This window comes from Dermacentor variabilis, chromosome 2 (assembly GCF_050947875.1).
Source record: "Dermacentor variabilis isolate Ectoservices chromosome 2, ASM5094787v1, whole genome shotgun sequence".
NCBI lineage: Eukaryota > Metazoa > Arthropoda > Arachnida > Ixodida > Ixodidae > Dermacentor > Dermacentor variabilis.
Genome location: NC_134569.1, coordinates 263038180 through 263065845, shown reverse-complemented (window position 1 = coordinate 263065845; position 27666 = coordinate 263038180). Strand labels below are relative to the sequence as shown.

At 46.2% G+C, this 27666-nt stretch overlaps 1 protein-coding gene across 1 annotated transcript in view; it reads left to right on the top strand.

The window, feature by feature from the left end:
- Positions 1-2869: 2869 nt before the first annotated feature.
- The window catches only part of LOC142573281 (solute carrier family 2, facilitated glucose transporter member 6-like), a 33733-nt gene continuing 8936 nt past the window's right edge, over positions 2870-27666 (top strand). The window contains exons 1-2 of the mRNA XM_075682919.1: positions 2870-2943; positions 3134-3362. Of these exons, the coding sequence (XP_075539034.1) occupies positions 3166-3362 (197 nt within the window). The 5' untranslated portion in view covers positions 2870-2943; positions 3134-3165. The remainder of the gene's footprint in view (positions 2944-3133; positions 3363-27666) is intronic.

Sequence of the window (27666 nt, the reverse complement as noted above, 5' to 3'; positions counted from 1 at the left end):
CTCGGAGCCGTCGCGGGTAGCGTGACCGGGTAGCACATTGTCTTTCGTCTTGGTAGGGGCGTGGGAAGGAGCCTACGACAACGTTGCCGCGGCAACTCCTCCACCCGTAGAAGATCAGGTCCGTGTTGGGGAGTTGGGTAACAATAGTTGGCCCGCCGAACTCATTCGGTGCCTCTACATTCCAGAGCTGCCTTTCTCCTTGGTCGCCTTGTGTGTCGGCAGACTGTGACGAATCCTGGGGCCCCCGTACCGCAAAGCACCCTTTTGCCAAGGCGGCTCCCCGTGCCGCAGAGAGACCATGACGACCTGGCAAATTAACCAACAATGCACAGGGCGCCAAACGTGGCCAGCCCTGCTGTCGTCACCGATCCTCCAAACGAGGCGCATGGTCGGTTAGCGTCGTCGTCCTCGTTCGTTCTCCGAAGGGCGCCGCCCACTCTGGATTGATCGACGCACCTGCAGCGGGCTTAAATAGCTGCAGGCAGGTCCTGACACTATCGGAGCCAGCCGCGAAACACCCCGTCCCTCACATAGCACAAACACAGACTCTCGTGTTATCAGAACGCCGGCCGAGAAGCTCCAGTTAGACGAGCAAGGCGGGCCCGCATACGCGCGAACTCGCCTCCATTAGTTGAGATGCAGAAACAATGTGCTGCTGGGTGCGCGGCGAATGCTGCAGTTCGACGCCGGAGGCGCCCAGATGTGGTGCGGCGTGAATAAGAGGCGGAGCGACAGCGTCGACAGAAGCCTGCAGTTCAAAAGCGCGACGCCGATGAGCACATCGTGCCCGCCGGGAGCGCGCCGCAGTGCGAGAGCGTGAGGACAACGCGGAGCGACACTGCCAACAAGACCTTGTAGTTCTAAGGGATGCACACTCGCGATTATCGAGTTTTCTCTGTTCACGTGTCTACACACGTCACACCACGCGTTTTTAATTAGTCAGGCTACGTGTACTGCAATTCAAATTGCCACTACAGCTACGTGCATTTTATTTTGAGTTATATTCTAGCATTAGCATTTGTTATCGCGTTCATTGTATCGCCACAATGGTACAAGTGCGATTTTTCTTGCAATATCAACACGTTGCCCCTGCCCAGTCGCCTGGTCTCGCCGCGCCCATGGGCTGTCAACTTCGGTCACCTACCAAATCGTAACACCGGGCGGATAGCCGAAGGAACAAGAATGCGACGTGGGAACAAACTTCTGGCACAATGCACGCCGTTACCGGCACATACTTGGGAACGTTCTTCCGTTAGCTAACCCATGCACCTATTCTCTTCGCTATCCCTGCTTCCCTTTCCTATAGGTTCAATAGTCACCCATTCACAACACTAGGTTTCGTTCCTGCATTGTGTCCCACAGCTGTTCTTTGGCATTTACTACCATTGCTCCGATCAGTTTCCCGGGAAGCGTACTAAAATGGGTTGGTTCATCTCTATCTATCTTACATATTACCGGGTCAGTTGGTCGCATGTTAGAATCCCCATAGAATAAAGCTCAATACCGTTTCTTCCTCCTCCCCTTAAAAGTTCTACCTAAAGCCGCAATACTTCACCGTCCTAGGATCACCCTTTGCTTTGTTATCAGCTTTCGCAGTCGCCCCTTCATGACACTAATTGATTTGCCTTTCGTTGCTTTCCAGCGCGGCGGTTCCGCCTTCCTACCTTTTTTGCACATGGGAGCCTAAACTATTCGCGGTCCTCGCTTCGGTGCAGCCACCCTTACTTGGCGGAATGGTGGTTCTTCTTTTATTCGTTCTCTTCCACCTTCCACTGCAGCCATGCTCGTTCTTGAGCTCGTTTACTAGCTTCCTGACCTGCTTCGGTAGTTTAGGCTTCGCCTGCTCCAGACGGTCTGGTCGCCACTCCTTGCACACACACCCTAAAGCTAAAATCCACTACATCTGCCTCACCTGCCTATACAAACCGCGGTACTTCAAACTGGCAGGGATGTTTGAACTCCGTACAACACACGCTCAGGGCTCCCTTTCCAACACATTATCTTGTACTAACACCGTTATGTAAAACTAGCACTGCCCGTGCAAAAAAGTCCACTTATGTGTACAGTGCAAAAGACGAGGACTGAAGGAAGAGCACCACACAGCGCCGTCTTCCGTCAGTCCTCGTCTTTAGTGCTGTACCTGTACACACATGTCGATATTGAATCACGTACTCGCCCAAGCTTCCACGTTATCAAAAAAAGTCCGTAGTACTTCCTGGTACTTTACAAAAAAAAGAAAAAAGAAATCGAAGCGCACGATTAGAAAATAGTCCACTGGCTTAGCCTAACATGCGTTAGAACCAAAGTAAAAACAAGGAAAGCTAGTAAAAAGTTTCGGCAGTCCCCACCTGAAGATTTCTTCGGAAGTAGATATGACTAGCATTCAAACAATGTAGTGACACACCGCATTGCTGAAGACTCCTTTATTTAGAATCTCTAGCAGTAATTACAAATTATGTTGTGCACTGCGCAAGAAATGCAGTTCAATGTGCGAAAGAAATTACGGACACGAAAGGAAAGAGCGCTCTAAACGTGTGCCCTTTGAACTGACTTCTTTACTCTCGCGTCTCTGATATTTTTCCTTACCTCACGATATATTTTTCGCCCCGGCAGCTACAAAATTGTGTATGAGCCAAGTAGCCTATGAAAATTAGTTGTTGTTATTCAAATATTTCCGTTGCTTCCGCCATATGGGATATTAGTTGTCTCGGGAACGGCACATTTTGCTATGGCTTTCCAGGATCGACCACGACCTTGGCGGCATGACGACAACTGTATGACGAAGGAGCAATGGTGTTGATAGAGTGACGAAAGCGTCACCATGACGGCAACGATTTACGATTCTTAAACTGAGGTGCTGCCTGAGCTTCCACTGTCCACCGTACTATGTACAAGAACTTTTGTTCAGACCTCCCGATTACAGGCCAAGTGTCGTCGTTGCGGGTGAGTGCAACTTTTGACAAAACAAGTATAAAATTCGTGGATGGGTTTTGCTCACTATTGCCATTCGCTATTAAATTTGGATGTTTCAATATTATATTACAACTTTCACGATACCGCGCCCTACTTTTTTTTTATTTTTGGTGTTGTCCATCGTGCTGCCTTTAACCACCGGCTCCATCAATCCTCATAGTGGGTAAGGTCCACGGAGCTAAGAAGCAGAACATGCGCGGCGGCGAGCAACCTTCCGAGCCGTACCAGAGGCCGCTCACGCTCTGGTTCGCGGTGACGGTGTTAAGTGCCTGGTCGGGGTCCTTCTGCGTGGGCATCACGCTCGGCTACACCTCGCCGGCAGCTGACAGCCTGGCGTCCAGCACTGGGGCGAACGCCAATGACCTCCACACCGTGGCATACTCCGCCTGGTAAGTGTCACACCCGGCTCCCGTGAGAAGTAGGGTGAGAAAAAAAATGCGATTGTGGCGCCACGTGAGCTTGCTGATGGCAGGATTGCATATAAAACATACCGGTGGGGATTCATTTTGTGTGCGTTTTGCATTTGGAATGTGCTGATGGACCGTCATGTTTACTTATAGCTGTAATATTACATGCTGCCCTAATTATTCTGTACTTATGATGAAAATCCAACACGGGAGAAAATGGTTAGCACGTTAAAGCTGCTAGTTTTCTGGTGTTCACAGCGACGACAATGCTTCACCAGAAGGATGAATTATTACATGCAGTAATGCACGTAGGAAGGCTCGTAAATTCATGGGAAGTATAAATTGTAATAAACATTCGCATACTGACTGAACCTGCCTCAAAGAGACTCGCGAACAGATTTAACTGTTCCAACGCTCGCGGCATGAGAACCGACCGCGTGGAGAGCGCCTGCATCTCCCAGTGCCAACGTTCCGTTCTGCCAACATGTCGCTGTGTCGCGCCGCCGTAACTTAGCAGGTCACGTGACTTCAATCGCTTTGTGAGCAGGCAGACAGCGCGCAGCAAAACACCAACATTCTCGAGCTCGCTGTCGTGTTCGTACGCCCGCCTTTGTGCCCGTGGGAGATCACGGCGACCTGTAAGAATCGGCACGTGTGGCTATGAGCGCATGAAAGCACTCCGAGGCTCGATACAATGGCTATGGCAATAATAGTTGGGCAAGAACAATGAAATACGAAAGCACGTCACTGATTCAGCACTTGTCTTATATTCGAAGAGAATAGAAATAATCGAAAATTAAATAGAAAGAACGATATTACGGAACCAATAATATATGCAGCTTAAAAAAACATTAGTAAACAATTGTGCAAACTTGAGAACTACGCTGTAACAGCGCGACTGAAACAGGGACGCACAGGGAAACAGACACTACAGAACAAGCGCTTGTTCTGTGGCCTGTGTGCTTCCTGTGTGCCATTGTTTCAGCCACGCTGTTTGGGCATAGTTCTAAAGAGGAACCAACTAGTCCTCATCCCAGAAGCTACTAATGTGACAGCTTCTGCCTGGCTATATTGCCAGATAGTGTTTTACTTGTGCCGTATTCCGGTCAATCAAGCTCGGACCGATTGCCGGATGAAGATCGGTGTATATGTGAGTGGCCAGAGGGGTGCAGCCACCTGCTGGGGCACAGCTCGACCACACAAGTGTAGTGCTAGTGGTACAGTAACCAATGACTCTAAAGAGGTATATTCTATATACTTGCTGGTGCTAAATCTTCGGGAGCGGCGTAAGCGTGAGAGCTATTACGTACGCCGCTGTCGAAAAGTGGCACCAGCAGCAAAGAATATACTTGGCTGCATGTTTGTCTTGTGTAACATTGCACCATTAATCTAGCCACTGAAATTTACCCCTCCACTCGTCCGGAAAACCCCCTGCGCTTGCCAGATCATTTGATTAAGCATGCCAAGGCTCCGTAGTCAAATGTTTGATATTAAAGAATTTTAGTGCGTGCGGTATTCCGGCAAGTGCGGGTGGTTTGCCGGTTGGGCGGAGGCGTAAACGTGAGCGGCCAGATTGGTGGCACCAGCTGGTGGTACAATGCTCAACCACACAAACACAAAGCCAATTACTATATTCTCTTCAGCTGCTGGTGTAATCTTTTAACAGCGGCCTAATCGTGCTCAGCATTACGCCACTGCCGAAAATTATCGCTACCAGTGAAGCAGGATATAGTGGGTCACTGCAATATTAGCTCTGTGTTTGTCTCGTTCAATTCTACGCCACCAGGTGGCTGCACTACTCGGGCCGCTCACGTTTACGCCCCCGCAAATCCGGCAATCCGCCCAAACCGCCCCGTTTGCCGGAATAGTGGGCAGGCTAAAAGTCTCTATTAATGGGTTTGACCGTATTCGGCATTTTGATAAACGAAATTGTATTTGGAGTTTCGCTGGATGGATATGACGTTACACATTTCCCGGCTACAAGCACGTTTCAATTTATAGTTCAAGAAAACGAGGTGGTGGCGTATCTCTTTATATTCGTGAATGTCATTGTTACGAAATCTTGGCTGTATATACATGTGTGACTGATGATTTTGAATGTGTTGCAGCAGTTTCTCAAAATATTATGATTGTTGCGGTCTACCGCCCATCTCAAGGTGCTCTAACGAAACTTCTTCATTATATGGATTCGGTACTTGAACTTGCTAGTACGAAGAAATTACAAGCGGTAATTGTTGGTGACTTCAACGTCGACTTACTCTCAAAAAAGGACATGATCCAACATAGTGAAAGTATGCTAGCAAATGGCTGGGAAAACCTTATTGAACTTCATACGCGGATAACTTTGAACTCAAAAACATGATTGATTTATGTTTTACTTCTATCGCAAAAGATGAGACATGTTCGGGAGTGCTCAGTTCGGGCATAAGTGATCATCTGCCGTTTTTTGCCGCGTTGTCATTTCGTGGGCGCACAGATAACAAACATTACTTCAAGCGAGTCGTAAATAATCACACCACAAACTTTACTTTGCTTAGTTTCAAACTTTACTTTCCAGTGTAAATTGGTGTGATGTTTATGCTGAAGAAAATCCTACAGCATCACACGATGCATTTGTGTCCAAAGTGAAACAAATATACAATGTAGCATTTCCTTCCATCCCTGTGGTCAAGCATAAAAAAGCTAGAAAGGAATGGGTAAATCAACAACTATACAAGCGCATACAACACAAAGACAAATTATTCAGTAATTTTTTAAAGACTCGTGACCCTGACATGCTAAAAGAGTTTAAACAAGTTAGAAAGAAGCTGAGCAGTGATCTCAAGAAAGCTAAATTGCAATATTACGTGCATCGATTTGAAGCCTCTATGAGTCATGGTCGTAAAACGTGGAACATATACCGCGAACTAATAGGGTCATCTTCACCGAATGTGCTACACGAAATTGTTGTAAATTGTGACAAGTACTATGGTAACGATGCAGCGAATTTATTTAATAATCATTTTGTTAATGCCGGTGCTTCAACTTCTACATCTGTTTTTTGCACTGAACGTAATATTCGAACTTATATAAAACATCGCTTCAACGAGACTATGTTTCTTACGCCTACGTGTGAAACTGAGGTTTTTTCTGTTCTTATTTCCTTGAGTAACAAATCAGCTGCTGGGGAGGATTACATTAAAGCCCAGCCTATTAAAGCAGTTGCTCACATAATCTGTGGCCCCATGGTACACATTTGTAACAGTATATTATCCAGTGGAATCTTTCATAAGATAATGAAAATAGCTCGTGTCGCTGTAATCTTTAAGGGTGGAAAACACAATCACTTGAATAATTGCAGACCAATTTCGTTATTGCCGATATTTTCCAAAGTGGCTGAACGTATTATATATAAGCGTCTAAATAGTTTTTTTCTGGATAAAGGCGGTTATCTCGAATAAGAAATATGATTTTCAGAAGAATAAATCGACCGAAATGGCATTATTAATAGTCCAAGATACAATTATAAATAACATCGAAGAAACATTTACCATTGGTATATTCCTAGACTTTCGCAAGGCTTTTGATAGCGTAAAACATAACATATTACTACAGAAACTAACTATATGGCATTAGGGGCATAGCATTGGAACTTATGCATAGCTACCTTGAATCTAGATTTCAGTATACTTCCTTGAAAAGGTACAGTTCTGAAAAGAGCATGATTAAATATGGGGTACCAGAAGGCTCCATTTTAGGGCCGGTATTATTTACTATTTACATAAATGACGTAATTATCGTTCCACTGACAGAGGAAATTATACTGTACGCTGATGACACTAATGTCTTTTTTTCCGGAGCCGACCTTCACGAACTAGAAGTTACCGCAAGCCACTGGTTACAAGAACTTAGCGAGTGGCTCTATCTAAACAAACTTGACTTAAATGCAAAAAAAAAACGAAATTTAGTTTTTTATTCCAAGAATAAGCAAACAGATTACGACGTAAAACTTTTTTATTCTGGATCACAACTTGAACATGTCTCAAGCCATTCGTTTCTGGGTCTTACATTTCACGAAAACCTAAGCTGGACAGAGCACCTAAATAAGATGCGCACTAAGGTTGGATGATCTGTTGGCTTGCTACAATGAATCCGATGCTTTGTGCCTATCAAGCTTCTCATACAGTTGTACTTTTCATTTGTGCACTCGTACCTTAGCTACTGCCTCTTAGTATGGGGAAACGGTAATAAAACAGATATAGAAAAACTGGCAGTACTGCTACGGCGAGCTGTTCGGTTGCTGAACTTCTCAAAACAATACATAAGATCTTCTATACTAATGATGCGCTACAACATTCCTAATATTAGAGACTCTTACAAAACAAAGATCTGCATACGGCTATTTAAAGAGATCTCCAGCAACAGGGAAATGTTTTCAAGTCGTTACCTGAGTACAGACACAGGATACAACATACGTCACACATCAATAGTAATAAAGAAACCAAGGACAATACATGGCACGCAAACTATCGAATATGACACCATGTGCTTATGTAATACGTACCCTAACGTTGTTGATGAAGCTATAAATCCTATAACAATTCACAAATTTAAACATGCAATACAAAAAATATTTTCAGCTCGCAGTGTGTTTAATGAATGTTAATAATGTTTACTTCTTTAATATCAATAGTAATGTTATTAATGTTATATGCTGCATGTATAACTTTCGCTAATACCAGAATGTTCTAATTTTTGCTGTACTGTATCTATTTATTTAGTTACTTGCTATATGGCACACGGTTGATACTTTTCAATGTGTTTAAAATTTTGCTGCAAATAGTTTCGCAGTTTTGTGACTTGTTAGTTGTACTTTGCTTTATCAGTAGACTGCTACTTCTGCTGCTCCAGCGAGGTAAAAGCCTTAGACAGGAGGATTACGCCTCCTTTTGGCTTACCTTGCGGGCAAACCTTGTATTTGTCTTGCCCAAATAAATAAAGAAAAAAAATTGAGGTGAATTCTAGCTCTCACTAACCTAGGATCACTGCACTTTACCCGACCTATCACCTCTACATCCTGCACTATGCTGGGATCAGCAGAAAATATGAAGCCAATTTCATTTCTTGTTTCACCATTAAGGCTTTTTCAGGTCCAATTTATGTTGCTACGCTTCCTGAAAAAGGTGTTCATTATTCGAAGCTTATTCTTTTCGGCTAATTCTAACAGTATCGCTCCTCTAGCGTTCCTAGAATCGACGCCGTAGTTCCCAATTCCTTATTCACCAGCCTGCTTTTTCCCCACTTTTTCATTGTAGTCGCCCATTACTACAGTATGCTGAGTTTGCACTTTTCTCATCGATAATTCAACATCTTCAAAAGACTGATCCACTTCCTCATCCTCGTGACTGGATGTTGGGGCGTAGGCTTGTACTACCTTTAATCTATACCGCTTGTTAAGTTTGAGTACGACTACAAATACCCACTCATTAATGCTGTAGAATTTTGCAATGTTGCCCGCTATGTCCTTGTGGATTAGGAATTGCTTCTTATCTAGGAGACCTCTATAGCAGAGGACATGTCCGCAATTCAGCAATGTATAAGCCTCACCAATCCTTTTAATCTCACTAATGCTGACGATATCCCAAAAGTGCTAATTCCTCATAGAATCCTGTTAAGCTAGCCTCACTTTAGAGGGTTCTGGTGTTAAACGTTGTAAGGGTCAGTTTCCATTGGCGGCCTGTCCGGATCGAGAGACTCTTAGCACCCCCTGCTGCGTTACAGGTCTGACCGCCGCGTTGGTCAGGTGCTCCGCAGCAGCTGGGGACTGAGGGCTATTGAGTAATTGAGTGAGCCATATGGGAGGGGGTGGCCGAATTACTGTACCAGGGAGGCCAATTCCTGATCTGGTGGGGAGTGTCTTGTTGAAGCTTTGTGGGCCTTCGTAAATTGGTTGTACCTGGATTAGTATAGCCCCACTCGCTCTCGGCATTTTTGCCAGTGTCAGGCGTCACTCCAAGCCTGCAGAAGCTGTGCACTGAAGGAACTGTGTTTCAAGCTCACCATCATAAAAAAAAACTTATTCAGGGATTCGAACTTCCGACTAATGCACCCGAGCATTCACCATAGCTCAGTCAGATAAACCCGCAGGCGGGGAGGCTACCTTATCACCGATAAGCACAGCCCCGTGGGCTCTAGATGCCTAAAAACTTCCTTGATTTATTCGCGATAGAACTGTTTTCCCGATAGCGATGGGTAACTCAATATAGAACGATTCCTAAGCGGTTCTGCCCTCGTAGTTCCGGAATCACACGTGCGTAGGTGACCCGGCGTAGTATTTCTCAACGAACGCGGCTAGATATACGATACATTTTCAGCGAACTTGAACAATACTTAAATGTAGTGTGGAAAAAAAGAAAATAGGAAGAAATAAAAGCGTTCAGAGCTTACCGGGAATTCTTTAGTAACGTGTTCAAGGCGGTACACCAAACAACTCACGGTCTCGGCTGCCTCTCTCACACATCGGAGAAGTCATTCCTTACGAGGTGGAACTGATACTGAATCGCCGCCCAAGTCTGAGGCGCCAACTGAGAGAAGGATGCCTAGGCAGAGACCTTCGCTCAAAGGGCAAATCCTCATAGTGAGGAGACAGGCCGCTCACAATGGTGCTGAGCCGCGCGTAAGAAAGGCTTCCTTGGATGGCGGCCTTTCTCTATGGTTGGAAAGCGCCTACACGTCGCCTCCTTCAAGCTGCAGCGCATGTGTCTGCGATCGGTTAGACATTGTTCGAACAGTTCGCGCGGGGAATCTATTGAAGTACCTATTACCGCCGCACTTGCAATACTTACAATTTAGCAGTTGTGAATGCGCGCTCGTGATCTTCATGAGTACAAACAAAAATCTGCGAAAACTAATATAAGTGCAAATGTAGAGGAAATAGATGGGTGCGAACTACGTACTTTTTTACATGATGAAGATCTGTATTGTGAACTTTGCTACTGCTATCGCTACGTTATTTTTCTTATGATGTGCGTGACACTGTAAACTTTCTCATATTTTTTCCTCCTTTCGCATGACATTCATTTCTTTTGTCTGCGGTACAGAGCCCATACTAGTATCCGTGTTTCGAAATAATAATAGCGAGCACGATGAGCTCGCTTTGATAGCAGGAAGTGGCATCTCAATGGGTGCAATCGGCAGCGTGCTTCGGAAGTTGTTGCAGCTGATTCCGTAAATGTTGCATGCCTAAAAACTTCCTTGATTTATCCGCGATAGAAGTGTTTTCTTGATCGCGATGGATAACTCAATATAGAACGATTTCTAAACGGTTCCGCCCTCGTGGTTCCGGAATTGCACGTGCGCAGGCGACCCGGCGTAGTATTTCTCAATGGTTTCAACATCGTGGTTTCGGAGTCACCCGTACGCATGCGGCCATGAACGCGGCTAGATGTATGATACATTTTCGGCGAACTGAAGCAATGCTTAAATGTAGTGTGGGAAAAAAAGAAAATGAGAAGAAATAAAAGCTTTCAGCGCTTACCGGGGATTCACTTGTAGCGTGTTCAAGGCAGTAAACCAAAGAACTCACGGTCTAGGCTGCCTGTCCCACACATCGGAGAAGTCATTCCTAACGATGTGGGACTGATACTGAAAATCCGTCTATTCGTCTATCCACCACAAAATCTCACGCCATTTTCATGCGCAATGACACCGGCAGCGCCTATTGCATGAATTTTACAGGAAAAGCAATAGCGAAACTCTTGGAAATTGGTTGTAAAAGCCAGGTACCTATGTTGGACATGCAGCGGACCTCCAGAAGTACTTTAGTGGAATAAAACGACTGCGACTGAAAACCAAAGCTCACTAGTGAACAGGTAGCGTGATTTTCGGTTAATAATCACTGCTACGCGCTATTAGACGGCAAAGCCAGCAATATAATTTAATCCCTGACTTGCTGGGGGTCATTTGGTTGCAAAATCTTTATGCTAGGACGGCGTAATCGTGAGCGGCATGCTTTTTCTCGAGCGCGGCAGAAGGCGACAGCCGCACCTCTTTTCGCTACCACATACGCACATTTGTTCGCAAAAAGGTGCGTCAAATATCACAACATCCCGCGAGTGCGAAAATTTAAACGGATTCGGAAAGTGCAAGGCCTGTACTAACTGCAAGATGGCTATAAGCTGATCAGAGACGGCTCCAACATGTCGAAATCGGCAATATAAAGCGTCGATCACTGGTGATCGATTTCAGTAGGCGTAACGAAACAGTTAAGGTGGCGCGCGATGTGGCCATCATGCTTCGCTTCTGCGGCATCCAGCGTCGCCGACCATCTTGATTTTGTTTCTGTTTCGCGTCGCCCTAAAACGAAATAAAGGAACACCCGAACAAAACGAAAGGGCGCGAAGTGCAAATTCGCCAGTCACAGCAAGCGTAGCACAAATTCAAGAAACAAGAAGACGGGCATGCGGTCACAGGAGCGAAAAGAAAAATAGTGAGACTACCTGAGTAAGATAATGAATGAAACATAATGGCAAGATCAAAGCTTAAAGAAGGATGGGCAAAGGAAAGTCAAAACCAACAAAGTTTGAAAAAAAAAACAAATGATTTGAAGCGTCTTCAAAAGTGTCTCGAGAGTTGGGCCACTCCATGGCATGACGGCTATGACTATTTCATTCCCGAACGGTTCTTATATTTATTTATTTTTATTATGATACCCTCAAGGCCCGAAGCTATTACAGAGGGCTGTGGGAAAACGGCAAGCATAACAATGAAATACGGAAGATAAACAATCTAGCGTATTAGTAATTCCTAATTATTAATACTATGTAATATCTTGCCTAGTGTTTGTAAGTACGACAGGTAATGTAAACAAAATAGCCCCTTGATAATTCCTATTAGTACAATGTTAACCAGTGACGTCCTGAGTCATTTGCAATACGGCAAGTAAATGAAATAACATGTTAATAATTCATAATTATACAATGTTAGCTAATGCCTAACGAAAAAGTTTGTTGCGGACGATACAATTTCACAGGGAAGGTGGTTCCACTACCGTGATGATCTGGGTAAAAAAGATAGACTGAACGTGTTAGACATAATAGTTCTGCGGAAACCCGCAAGGTGGAGAGAAATAATTAAGGGAATGTCTGATGGATGTCCGATTTTCCCTTTATTAATTACTTCTCTCCAACTTGCGGGTTTCCGCAGAACTATTATGTCAAACTTTTGCCTTTGCTTCGTGTTGTCGACAAATTCGACTTCGCCCTGCCATCTGCTAGCCGCCTGGTTAGCGCGGATGGTAGAGCGGCTGCCCCGGAAAGGCGGTGGTCCCGGGTTCGAGTCCTTGACCAGTACGAATTTTTCAACTGTGAGGCTTTTCATTCGAGGAATCCGTATAGCAATCGCTACGAACGGGTGGATGTCTGATTTTTCTTTTATTAACTGAACATGTTAGTGTTGCCTGTATGAATTCTGACCTTATGATGATGATCGATGGGGCTCAACAGGTAATGACGCTGAGAAATGAAGTTACTGTGAAGGGAGGAATGGTAACAAAACTTGTGAAACAGTGTCAAACGTGCTATTGTTCTACGAGATGCAAGTAATGGAAGAGATAGATTGTCCTTCATTGATGTTACGCTAGTGGTACGGTTATAATTTGAAAATATGAATCGGAATGAATTATTTTGGACAAGCTCCAGTGAAGAAATTAGGTTTTCATGGTATGGGTCCCACACAGCTGCAGCGTATTCTAATTTAGGATGCACTGATGACTGGTAAAGTAATAATTTTAAGGATTTTGGTGCTTTGGAAAACTTGTGGCACAAGTAGCCGATGGGGACATCGCACTACCGCGTAAAAAGGGACCCGGACAGGAACATAAAAAAAGACGCACCGAATTCCAGTTTCTTTATGTTCCTGTCGATGCCCTTTTTTTACGCGCTAGTGCGATGTCCCCTTATAAGATTACCACCAATTAGCCCAGCTTTCTGCCTTAAATGTAAGTAACCCAGCATGCTATTAGCTTTACTTATTATGTACTCAGTGTGAAGGTTCCAGGTTGTTTTTGCTGTTATATGAACTCCTAAGTATTTGTACGAGTTGTCCATTCATACCCACTTAATATTGTTCCTTTCCAGTCTTTTGTAAATTGTTATAAGTATTCGTTTTTCCAAGCACTGCTGGAATTTGGAACAACCTAGCTGGTTCCTTGCGGGAGAAACCTAATGAAGAGTTTTTGAAAGAATTGTTTAACCACATTTTGTAATTACGTTTCAAATTCATTGTATGTGGTTTTGATCTTGTGTCTGGTGTATCCACTCCTGCTATGTCTCATGTATTGAGACAGCAGTATCTGTAAATAAATAAATAAATAAATAAATAAATAAACGGGTTGTAGAGGAATATTATTTAGATAGTAAGTAGGAAGAATACTGGTGCTCCTCTGCACGCGCATAGCTTTACATTTATTAATAATAAGTTAGGGGAGAAGGGAAGAAGAATTTCTAAAACTGAAAGTCTTTCAAGCAAAGTCTCTTAGCTTAGAATGATGCGATCGTGGTGGGTGTCGAGAAACCCGTTCAGTGTAGTGATCTCTGTTCAGATTAAGCTTGCCATAGTAGAAAAGGTGCAAGTATTTCAGTCTTTCTCGACGTCTTCTTACCTGCAGTGTTTCTATATTAGCTCTGTGTAAAAGAACACTGGGAGATGATTTACTAGTATAATAATTCAAGATGAATCCAACTGATTTTCTTTGAACATGTGAAGTTTTGTTATGTTTGCTTGGGTGTAGGAATCCCAAACAACCGCGGCAGATTCCAAGATAGGCCTAGCGAGCGTTTTATACGCTACTAATTTGACTTCATGTGTGGAATGCAACATGGAGCTTCTTAAAAAAACCTAGTTTGCTCATAGCTTTATTTTGGATATAAGAAGCATGATCATGCTCACTTGGACGAAGAGAAAAAGACGACATACATATATTATGGAGCTTCGGCGATGTCTAGAACGTACATGTGTTCACACGAACTAGAGAAGGCGAGAAAACTGCAGAAAGGATATTATGACAGGAAGGCGAAGAAGCGAGAATTTTTTTCGAGGGACCGTGTTATAGTGTTATTAGCAACCGATAAAAACAACGTCATGCTCTCTTGGAAATGTCCGTTTCCAGTTATCGAAAAACATAGGGAACATAATCAAATATGAAGAGCGCAGACCACTAAGGCAACAAATGATTGCACGCACTACCACCGCTCAGCCGACTGAGATTGCGACGAACCAGGATTTTCCTGGTGATGTCTCACGCATTACACTGAGACAGATGCAGGACTGGACAGACGTCAGCCTAGCCCTAGAGCTCACCGCACACAAAAGCGACACCAAGTCAGGGAGGTTCTGACCAGCTTCAGAGACATCGTCTCAAATATACCGGGGTAGGTGGACATTGTTCAATGTGCATTAAAGCCAACTCCAGAGGCTCCGATATAGGAGCGACAAGACCCGTTGACTTTTTCTATCAAAGAAGCCTTGCAAAAAGAAGTGAATGACATGTTGCAGCTGGGCATCATTGAAAGAACGTCGGGCTACCGCTCACCTATAGTGGTCGCTTAAAAAAAGATGGCGCATGGAGGTTGTGCACCGACTTTCGCCAACTCAATAAGGTTATTCTCCCAGATTGTGAGCCGATCACATCACAGATATGCACATGGGATGTAACTTTGTCTCAGGCTTCGGTTTCCAGATGGCCAGCTATGTTCAGAGCTCATCACATATTCATTTGCATGTGGACTCTACCATTTCAAGTTTATGCCCTTTGGCATCAACAGTGCACCGACAGTGTTTAATAGGTTAGTGCGAGTCATGACTGAAGGCATTCCCGATATGTTCTACTACTTTGATTACGTGTTTGTTGCCAATGAGACTTGGGGAAAACCATCAGGAAACAATGACGAGATGTTTTGAGCACGTTAGAACGGCTCATGTAAATATTAAGCTAGCAAAATGCCAAGTCGGCTGCCCAACAACCAGCTCTTTGGGTTACATCATCGGGCAAGGTGCGCACAGACGACGCCCTACTGAGAAGATTCTAGCGGCTGTACAAACGCAAGCCAAAAAGGAACTGAAATTTTTCCTGCGCATGGCGGGTTGCTACCACTACTTTGCGCCCAATTACGCTGAGCTGACATATGGATTGACAGAACTTAAAGATAAGGGCTTCCAAAATAAATTAGTTTCACGTGAAGAACTCGAAAGATCGTTTCAAAACATGAAGAAACTATTGGCCACGCAGCCTGTACTGAAATCCCCCAACTTGCACAAGCCATTTGTTTTACACACAGATGTGTCTTCACGAAGCGTAGGAGCAGTACTACTCCAGGAACATGAAGGTCGTCTGCACCTAATATCTTACAGAAGCTCGAGATTACTACCACGTGCATCAACCTACTCTACAATCGAAAGCGAAGGCCTTGATGTAGTTTGGGAAATTCAGAAATAAGACGTGTTTCTGCATGGCTCACCGTTCACATTGCAGCGAGATCCTCAACCACTGCGCTATATTGGCGATACACCTCAGTAACAGGGTCCTACGTTGGAGTTGACTCCTTATGGAGTATGACTTACATGTTGTATACATTCGCGGAGTGGGCAACATCAGAGCTGACTATAGGAGTCGCGTGATTTTCACAGAACAGTTGGGACGTATTGTCATTTTAAACATGCCGTCTTACTCTTGACATATGTTCGTGGTGCGCTGATTCGTTCCTTGTAATGTGTTGTTAGTTTGCGTTTGAACTTATGTCCCACTTTCAGAAACTGCGAAATATGTGTATACACCGTACTTAGGGGGAGTGTACTAAGAAACTAGTATGGCAAACTAGTATGCGAAGATGTGGCATCGTTCCCCACCTGCGGCAAGTTAATTTTTCATCCACTTTCGTTTCCATTATTTATCGTTTCTTTATTTCGTTTATTAGGCACAAGTAATTTCCCCTATGTTGTCCTTGGTGTCAGTGTTGTTGGCTTATTATAGTATGGCAACATGGAATAAGGCAGCGGAAGCCACGAAGAAGTGAATGAGTGCGCTCGAGACGAACGTCCATGGAAGCTCGCGGCTCTCGGAACGGAAGACAGCTGGCGTTGCGAGGCTAGCAACGACATGTACGGGTTCAATCTGAGGCACAACACAGGCCAAGCCGGTGCTACCACACCAGTCGGGACGAGACTTGCTTGTCCTGCGTTGAACCAGTGCTCCAGGCCAGAACTAAGGTGAGCACCAGACAGAACGGGTCGGTGCTGTTCCTGCGGGGAACGAGCGTTCGAGCCCGGCGGTAGCAAGTGACCCTGGTAGAGAGTGCGATTTTCGGGCGAGCGATTTCAAACTCCTGCGGTGGCGAAGATGTAGAGTATCCGCCTCGCGTGCAAGAGGACCGGGGTTCGTATCCCGGTGCCGCGCAATTTTCCACCGGATAAAAAAAGAAAAAAAATCCGCGTGTTGATAAAATTGCGCAACAGGCAGGGAGTGCGGCCTGATCCCGGTGAGCAGAACCGGTAACGCACACTCTCACCCGAGCAGAATTGGCCACCCTGGTGCAGTACTTGGCCACAACATCCTATATGAATAAAACAACCAAACCCTGGCCCTATGTCCCCAGCAGCCGCGAAGCAATTGACCACGGCAGCGGTCAGACCTGTGATGCAGCAGCGGTTGCTAAGAATCCCTGGCTCCGGAAAGGCCGCCATTTGAATCTGAACCCGGCAACGTTTAACGTCAGAACGTTATCTAGTGAGGCGAGTCTAGCAGTGTTATTGGAGGAACCGGAGGGTAGTAAATGGGATATAATAGGGCTCAGTGAGGTTAGGAGCACAAAAGAACCATATACAGTGCTAAAAAGCGGGCACGTTCTCTGCTACCGGGGCTTAGCGGAGAGATGAAAACTAGGAGTCGGATTCCTGATTAATAAGGATATAGCTGGTAACATACAGGAATTCTATAGCATTAACGAGAGGGTGGAAGGTCTTGTTGTGAAACTAAATAAAAGGTACAAACTGAAGGTCGTACAGGTCTACGCCCCTGCATCCAGTCATGATTAGGAGGAAGTCGAAAGCTTCTATGAAGACGTGGAATCGGCGTTGGGTAAAGTCAAAACAAAATCCACTGTACTGATAGGTGACTTCAATGCAGGGTAGGCAAGAAGCAGGCTGGAGAAAAGTTAGTGGGGGAATAAGGCATAGGCGCTAGGAATAGCAGGGGAGAGTTAGTAGTAGTATTAGTAGAGTTTCCAGAACAGAATAATGTGCGGATAATGAATAGGTTCTTCCGCAAGCGGGATACTCGAAAGTGGACGTGGAGGAGCCCGAATATCAATACTAGAAATGAAATATACTTCATACTCTGCGCTAACCCTGGCATCATACAAGATTTGGACGTGCTCGGCAAGGCGCGTTGCAGTGACCATAGGATGGCAAGAAGTCGAATTAGCCTATACTTGAAGAGGGAACCGAAGAAACTCGTACACAAGAAGCCGATAAATGAGTTAGCGGTAAGAGTGAAAATAGAGGAATTCGGGATCAAGCTACAGAACTGGTATTTGGCATTAAATCAGGAAGAGTACCTTAGTGTTGAAGCGATGAGCGACAATTTTATGGGCATCCTTGAGGAGTATGCAATAGAATTTGGTGGTAACTCCGTTAGACAGGATACCAATAAGCTAACGCAGGGGACGAAAGATCTGATCAAGCAACGCCAATGTATGAAAGCCTCTAACCCTACAGCTAAAATAGAACTGGAAGAACTTTCTAAGTTAATCAACACGAGAAAGACAGCTGACATAGGGAACTGTAATATGCATAGAATTGAACATGCTCTCAGGAACGGAGGAAGCCTAAAAGCAGTGAAGAAGAAGCTAGGAATAGGCAAGAATCAGATGTATGCGTTAAGAGACAAAGCCGGTAATATCATTACTAATATGGATGAGATAGTTCAAGTGCTGAGGAGTTTTATAGATTTATACAGTACCAGTGGTACCCACGGCGATATTAAAAGAGAGAATAGTGTAGAGGAATTCGAAATCCTTCAAGTAACACCGGAAGAAGCAAAGAAAGCCTTGGGAGCTATGCAAACGGCGAAGGCAGCTGGGGAGGACCAGGCAACAGCAGATTTATAGAAGGATGGCGGGCAAATTATTCTAGAAAAAGTGGCCACCCTGTATACGCAATGCCTCATGACCTCGAGCGTACCGGAATATTGGAAGAACGCTAACATACTCCTAATCCATAAGAAAGGGGACGCCAAAAAAATGAAAAATTATAGACCGATCAGCTTAGTGTCCCTTGCTTACAAAGTATTTACTAAGGTATTTGCAAATAGAATCAGGAACACCTTAGACTTCTGTCAACGAAAGGAACAGGCGGGATTCTGCAAGGACTACTCAACAATAGGCCATATTCACACTGTCCATCAGGTGCTGGAGAAATGTGCGGAGTATAACCAACCCTTAAATATAGTTTTTATTGATTAAGAAAAAGCGTTTGATTCAGTCGAATCCTCAGCAGTCATGGAGGCATTACGAAATCAGGGTGTAGACGAGCCATATGTAAATATACTGAAAGATATCTATAGCGATTTTACCGCCACCGTAGTCCTCCATAAAGAAAGGAACAAAATCCCAATAAAGATAGGCGTCAGTCAGGGAGATACGATTTCTCCAATGCTATTCGCAGCGTGTTTACAGCAGGTATTCAGAGGCCTGCAGTGGGAAGAATTGGGGATAAGAGGTAATGGAGAATGCCTTAGTAACTTGCGATTCGTTGATGATATTGCCTTGTTTAACTCAGGTAATTCAGAGGACCAATTGCAATGCATGGTCACTGACCTGGAGAGGCAAAGCAGAAGGGTGGGTCTAAAAAGTAATCTACAGAAAACAAAAGTAATATTCAACAGTCTCGGAAGAGAGCAGCATTTTACGATAGGCAGTGAGGCATTGGATGTGGTAAGGTATTACATCTACTTAGGACAGGTAGTGACCACGGATCCGGATCATGAGACTGAAATAATCAGAAGAATAAGAATGGGCTGGGGTGCATTTGTCAGGCAGTCAGAATGTACAACAGGTTTCCACTATCCCTCAGAAGAAATGTATATAACAGCTGTGTCTTACCAGTACTCACGTATGGGACAGAAACCTGGAGGCTTACGAGAAGGGCACTGCTTAAATTGAGGGCGACGCAACGAGCTATGGAAAGAAGAATGATGCCTTTAACGTAAGAGATGAGAAAAGAGCAGATTGGGTGAGGAAAAAAACGCGAGTTAATGACATCTTAGTTGAAATCAAGAAAAAGAAATGGGCATGGGCAGGACATGTAATGGGGAGGAAAGATAACCGATGGTCAATAAAAGTTACGGTCTGGATTCCAAGGGAAGGGAAGCGTAGCAAATGGCGGCAGAAAGTTAGGTGAGTGGATGAGATTAAGAAGTTTTCAGGGACAACATGGCCACAATTATTACATGGCCGGTGTAGTTGGAGAAGTATGAGAGAGGCCTTTGCCGTGCAGTGGGCGTAACCAGGCTGATCATGATGAGGATGACGTGAAAGTGTCTGGCATAACCCGCTGTTACGGTTGACGTGTAGCACCCCGTGCAAGAAGGATGCCCAACCACCATGCCTCATCGAAACGAAGTGTGAATTCCTAATTCGCCATGGTTGTCTCGAGTGGATGACGGGTCAGGCAGGGCCCTGCAGAGCTTACAGGCCCTTTTGTGTGTGGGCGTGAAAACCCTTTCCGCGAACAAGACAGGCCCTCAGGGCTGCCGCCAGCCGAGGCGCGCTCGTGAAGACGTCAACTGGGACAATGGAGCAGACGCCCTTTCCACGCACTCTCAAGCTGTACAGGAGAACTTCCGCGAACCAACGTCGGCTAGAAGAAGGGATCAAGCCGCCCCTCCCGGATCTACAGGCTCACTGAAAGTGAGAGCCGCTGCAAAGCCACGACGAGGGCTTACCAAGTCAACTTAGAGAATGTAAAAGACGCCCTTTCCGCGAACCAACGTCGCCTAGAAGAAAAGAAAAGCGCCTCCAGTCCCGGACGTGGGGATTGGTACCTGTGGAGGCGGGCCCGTACCGGCTCACTGAAAGTGGGAGACGCCCATCCACGAAGCAGACTCTGTGCTTTTCACGTGACGTTGACGTGAGCAAGTTACCGCCCACAATTTTAGAGGACCTATTTAAAGGGCTCCACATGTACTTTACACTTCATTCTTGTAACATAGCAGTGGCAGCGATGCTGCCGTCATGTAAGAAGGGAGACGTTGACGAACCAGTGGTTAGCCGAGAACAACGCACAAGAGTTTAATGCACGTATATATAAAGCAAAAAGGGGAAAGGGAAAATTAGGAGTGAACATAGAAAAAGAACGTGGCGCGTGCGCATTGACAGCGCGCACATGATGCGGCGGTTTGATACCACATTTTACAACATTTCTTCCCTCTTAAAAACGCTGCACTGCCTTGTGGGATTTTGTGGAGAGTCGAACAGGTTGCATGGTTACTTGGTCTGCCCCGGATGCCACGAGCGTTGGAACAGGCACCTGGTGGTCCAAGTCCCGAACCACTTCGTGGGGTGAAGATTCTCCCGCGTCGTCGGAGCTCGCGGATGGCTTTTGGCAGAGTGACGGTGCGCTCTGAGTACTGTCTCTGCTGGTTCATCTGGAGAAGATTCAGTACGGGTGCGCACTTGGTCGATGTGACGCCGCACGATTGCTTGAGGAGTCTCCACTGTGACCATCCGTCCTCCCGATGTCTGTTACCCGTCCTGGTATCCATTTACCATTTGACCCGTAGTTGCGGACATGTACACTACAGTCTGTTGGAGGCAACCACTCGTCGTGTTCCTTTTTAGAATTAGACACAGTCGCCGCAGGGAAGCAGGTGTCCAGGCGCGATCGTATCTGGTACCCCATTTCCGATGGCGACTTTACGGTTTTCTGGAGAGTCCTTCTGTAATTAAGCAAAAAACGCATAAGGTTATGCTCCAGCTTTCCGCGTCGCATCTTCCAGAGACCATCCTTGATTGTCCGTACTGCCCTCTCTGCCGCTCCGTTTGATTGCGGGTGATAGGGGACGGTTCTTAGGTGTGTAATGTTATTCCTGTCAGCAAACGTTGCAAATTCCTGGCTGGTGAACTGTGTTCCATTGTCGGATACGAGGGTTGTTGGTACCCCGAAATGGCTAAATATATCCCGTAGGCAGTCAATGGTGATTGCCGAAGTAGCCTCGTTCAGCGGCACTGCTTCTATCCACTTAGTGTGGGAATCTACTACCACGAGAACCATTTTACCCTCTATTGGTCCCGCAAAGTCTACATGAACCCGCGACCATCTCTCCTGCGTTTGAGGCCAATTTAACGGCGGGGCCGCTGGTGGCATAGGCAAATTGGCAATGCGATTCTCGCATTGCGCTGCCATGAGCTCTACTTCGCGGTCTATTCCTGGCCACCAAAAAAAGGACTGCGCCACTGTTTTCATTGCCGAGGACCCCTGATGCGTTTCATGCAATAATTGTAGCAAGCGCTTACGCGCTGCGACAAGTATGACAACACGGTGTCCCCAATAGACGAGCTCGTGTGCCAGAGATAGCTCCAACTTGCGATCAGCAAAGGGGACCAAGGAATGGACAAGTCGTTTTGCGCCTTTCGGCCACCCGTGTAACACGTTTTGCTTTACGCGAGCTAAGGTTGAGTCATTGGCGGTCAGCTCCTTCAGCTCACGTGTTGTGACTATCCCTTCATCCAGGCTTTTCAAACAAAATACGTACTCTTCAGGGTCAGGTTCCGTAACGAGATCGGAGCCCTGCAGCGGCAGTCTGCTCAGTGCATCCGCATTCAGTAGCAGTCTTCCCGGAGCATATTCGAGCTTGTAACGGTAGCCTCCCAAGTAGAGGGCCCAGTGTTGGATGCGAGCTGCAGCCATGGCAGGCGCCTGGCGGTCAAGCCTCAGCAGTCCTAGAAGTGGCTGGTTGTCGCTAACCAGGACGAACTCTCGACCTAAAAGATAATCCCGGAACTTAGTCACCCGAAAAACAAGTGCCAGTGCTTCACGTTCTAACTGAGAATTTCTTTCGGCTTTTGTCAGGGTTCTTGAACGGAACCCGATTGGTCTGTTGGTGCTTCCAATTGTGTGAAAAAGAACCGCGCCTATACCACGAGCGGATGCGTCACATTCCAACTTCAGTTGCCTCGATGGATCAAAATGCACAAGGACCTCGGCGTCCTTAAGATGCTGCTCTGCCTTGCGAAATGCAGATTCCTGTGATAACTTCCACTGCCAGCGTGCGTTTTTTTCTAGCAATTGGTACAATGGGAACAATGTATCTGACATATTCGGCAAAAACTTTGAATAGAACGAGATCATGCCCAGGAACGAACGCAGCTCACTTAGGTTTGCGGGACTAGGGGCATTCATGATAGCATCTACATTCTTCTCAGTTGGGTGAAGGCCGGTACGATCAATACGATGCCCAAGATAAGCGACAGATGGCTGGCTAAATTTACACTTATCGTATCTGAGCTTCACGCCGTGCTCTCTGAACCGTTCTAAGACAATCTGCAATCGAGCTCCCCTGTCTTCAACCTTTTCCGCGACTAGAACATCATCCAAGTAAGCCTGAACGCCAGGTAACTCAGACAGTATGGCATTAAGTTTTCTTTGGAAAATTGCGGGAGCCGAGGAAATGCCGAACGCAAGCCTATTGTAACAAAACAGGCCTTTGCGAGTGTTAATAACGCAAAGCTTCCGAGACTCCTTGTCCAAAAGCACCTGGTTATAAGCATCCCGCAAGTCGAGCGTACTTAACAACTGGCCTCCTCCTAATGACGCAAAGATATCTTGAATTACCGGAAGTGGGTACTGCTCCGTGGCGCAAGCAGGATTTAGAGTAGCTTTAAAATCACCGCAAATTCTGACCGAGCCATCTTTCTTCAGAACGGGTACAATGGGCGTCGCCCAATTCGAATGCTTGACTGGCGATATTACACCCAGCGACACTAACCGGTCAAGTTCTTGCGATACCTTGTCACGTAGAGCATATGGAATAGGTCTCGCCTTACAGAATTTGGGAACAGCGTCGCCCTTCAGCATGAGGCTGGCTGGTGGTCCCTCGATCAACCCCAAGGTTTCCGAGAAAACGTCCTGGTATGTGTCGCGGATGGCATGGATCCTGTGACAGTCCACTTGATTCGTCGTGGCCTCGCTTTCACCCGTCCTTTGTAGTACCGGAACGCCCGCTTGTTCCAGGAGCATTAGCAGGTCTCGGCCGCACAAGCTTGGTCCGGGGCAGTCTAGCACTACAAGGGCACAGTTAACAGAAATATCGCGGTATTTTACACAAAGTTGAAGCTCGCCCACCACCGGCAATCTTCCATTGTAGCAGGATAGCTTCACGTGTGAAGGTTTCAAGCTTGGCCAGCATTTGCGATGTTTATCAAAAAGCTGTCGCGATATTATGCACACCGGGGAACCGGTATCTACTTCCATGGAGAAATCCACGTCTCCCCAACTAAACGTTCGTCTAATTGGTGGCTGAAGAGCATTCTTTCGTGCTGACGCCAACGTCTAGATGTACGCACTATCGCTGTTGTCCTCTTCTGAAACGGCGTCTTCCACCGCCAAGGCTTTCGCGTGATGGACTCGCCGATTGCTGGGAACACCGTTACCATTGCGGCTGCGACACATTTTTGCCAAGTGACCCCTCTGACCACAAGAGTAATAGAGCGCTTTAGCCCATCGACAGCTGTTGCTGTCGTGTCTAAAACTGCCACACCTTCCGCACTCCAGTCGCCCTGCGCTTTCCGTGCTTGATCTCGATGGTAGCTTGCGATGTGCTTCCACTTTAAGCACAGGCGGTACGTCTGCGGACATTGTCCTTGCGTCTTTTTCGGCAGTTTCAGCGGCTATTGCAATCGACTCCACTTCCTCCAGCGTTTATTCCTTCTTTGACAGAAATTGCTTTTGCACAGCGATTGAACGCACGCCACAGACAATTCTGTCTCGAAGTAGCCTGCTCAGCGAGTCACTAAAATTGCAATTGTCTGCTATGCACCGAATTGCAACGAAAAAATCATGAATGGATTCATTCTCCTGCTGACAGCGGTTGAAAAACTGGAAACTTTCAGCGATTTCGTTGCGCTTTGGGTCATAGTGGTCATTCAATACCCTGACTACTTCGTCATAGCTTACGGCATTGGGCTTTGCAGGTGGCATCCTTCCCTTTAGGATTTGGATCGTCGACGTACTAAGTGCAGCCACTAGAAGTGCCCTCTTCTTAGAATCCGAAATGGCATTAGCTTCAAAATACGCTTCCACTTTGATGGGGTAAGGCTTCCACTTATCTGCGACGTCGTCGCAGTTTGGAAGCATGTAGGAGGCCATCGTGGTCAGCTGTACGGCTGTCTCCAGGTACTCAGCATTGGGTTCTACCTTGACTGTGTGGGTGCCTTCCTGGCTCGTCGCCACTGTAACATAGCAACGGCAGCGTTGCTGCCGTCATGTAAGAAGGGAGACGTTGACGACCCAGTGGTTAGCCGAGAACAACGCACAAGAGTTTAATGCACGTATATATAAAGCAAAAAAGGGGAAAGGGAAAATGAGGAGTGAACATAGAAAAAGAACGTGGCGCCTGCGCATTGGCAGCGCGCAGATGATGCGGCGGTTTGATACCACATTTTACAACAATTCTCTTCTTATCTTTCACCAACCGTTAAATAAACCACGCAAGTTTCGCAATAGAAGTCATCTTGCCCTTGCCTGATCACCATCATCTACCGGATGCCTGCAGCCCGCCGACAACGCTACAGTGCCCAATAAGTAATGTCGTATTTGAAACAAAACAGCGCGTTATTCACGTGGACAAAAAGGGAGAAACGGCACGGACAGTGCTCGTCCGTGCCGTTTCTTCCTTCTTGTCCCCGTGTATACTGCGCTGTTTTGTTTCAACTATGTCTCACCAACTCGCCCAAACGCCTTTTTTAACAAATAATGTCCGTCGAGTTTCGATAAACAGGCGTCGAAACAGCTGGTCGGCAGCGGTGGGATACACTACCTTGGAGAACCCAACAGCTGGTCGGCCGCGATTAGGATACGCAACTCGGGAGACCCCAACTAGGACGACATCTACGAGATTGTAGGCTGTTCTTCCTGGTGTCAACGGTCCAAAGGAAATTGTCAGGATCGATGACTGTATATGGTGAGTGCATGGCTTTTCTTCACTGAGATATCACTTGCCTTTACGAATTTTTCGGAGATGTAGAGTGCAGTGATTTTTCTTTAACAGTGGACGGAAGATTTGAGTACGTCGAGGTTGTTATACAGTGAAGAGTTAGCAGCACTAAGGGCAGCCATGAACTTGAGGGCACTAAAGAAGCCGGAATTGTTGAGCTTGGCCAGAGAGTTGGGCCTCCATATTGCCGAATCAAAAAGAAAGCCGGAGATCATTGAGCGGATCAAAGCCAGCGGGGCAGACGACGATGAACTGAGAGAATGCCTAGATAGCATTGTAGATAAGGAGGAAGAGCGTAAGCGCCTAGAAGAAAAGGAAGAGTGGAAGCGCGTAGAAGAAAAGGAAGAGCGTAAGCGCCTAGAGGAAAAAGAAGAGCGCGAGCGCGTTGCACGCGACACACACGAAATTAAGCGCTTAGAGAGTGAGTTGCTGAAAGCTCGAAATACTGAAAGACCTAGTACAGAGGAACGTGAAGCCGAATGCGGAATGACAGATTTGATGGCACCCTATGCAGTAAAAGGGGACATAGGTCTTTTTCTGGTGCAATTTGGCCACACGTGTGAAAAGGCAAAATTCTCGAGAAACACGTGGCCGCGACGCTTGCTTTCGTTACTGCCACGTGAGGCAGCTGATACCATTGCCCGCATGGGGCAAGAAGCAGAGAACTTGGATGAAGCCAAAGCAAATCTGCTTAAAAAGTATATATTATGCGCAGAAGCATTCAGGCGAAAATTCAGGGAAGTCGAGAAGACCGAAAGTGAGTCATACTCAGATTTTGTATACACCTTGGAGGTAAACCTGAAGGAATGGCTCAGAGAAGAGAGTGCACAAAGTGACGCCGAAAAGACAACGCAGCGCCTCGATTGAGAACAGTTCTACCGCCGGCTGCCAGTAAACATCAAGTATTGGGTTCAGGATAGGCCAGGCGTAGACACTATCACGAGAGCGGCCAATCTCGCTGACGATTACGTAAATGGCCATGCGTTCAAAGGCGAGGAAGTTCCCAAGAAGGAGGTGAATAAATAGAGATTGCACAAGCAAGAGCGATGGTGAAAGTCGAGTCGGTATAGATCAAAGGAAAGGTCAAATTCGGTGAAAAATTGTGACCAGGACACCGAAGGAAAGAAGGAGTCACTCTAGCGGAGGGCAGAAAGGCAAAAGAAAAAAGCTTTCGTGGCCAAGAAACCAATAGCTTGCTACAACTGCCAGCAAACGGGGCATATCTCCGTGGGATGCAAAAATCCCAAACTAGTGTTGATGTCACTAACTAGTAACGAGGAAAATCTGAAATTGCTTGATCCATACATTCGAGACCTCGTGGTAAACGGGAAACCATGTAGGGTGGTACGTGACTCGGCTACCACAATGCACGTGGCGCATCCGTCGTACGTAGAGGAAGGCCAGTTCATAGGAGAATGTGCGCTGGATAAGGCAAGCCGTAGAATCCTCCAGTGTTTGTCTCCCTGTGGCCAAGATTCGTATCAAGGGTCATTTGGAGTACTGGACACTGAAGCCGCCGTCTCGGCACATCTCGCGCCGCAGTGTCCATGTATCATCATCATCATCATCATCATAATCAGCCTGGTCACGCCCACTGCAGAGCACAGGCCTCTCCCATACTTCTACAACTACCCCAGTCATGTACTAATTGTGACCATGCTGTCCCCGTTTACAGGAGGTATTCAGAGACCTGGATTGGGAACAATTGGGGATAAAAGTTAGCGGAGAATACCTTAGTAACTTGCGATTCGCTGATGAGATTGCCTTGCTTAGTAACTCAGGGGACCAATTGCAATGCATGCTCACTGACCTGGAGAGGCAAAGCAGAAGAGTGGGTCTAAAAATTAATCTGCAGAAAACTAAAGTAATGCTTAACAGTCTCGGAAGAGAACAGCAATTTACAATCGGCAGCGAGGCGCTCGAAGTCGTAAGGGAATACATCTACTTAGGGCAGGTAGTGATGGCGGAACCGGATCATGAGACGGAAAAAATCAGAAGAATAAGAATGGGCTGGGGTGCGTTTGGCAGGCATTCTCAGATCAT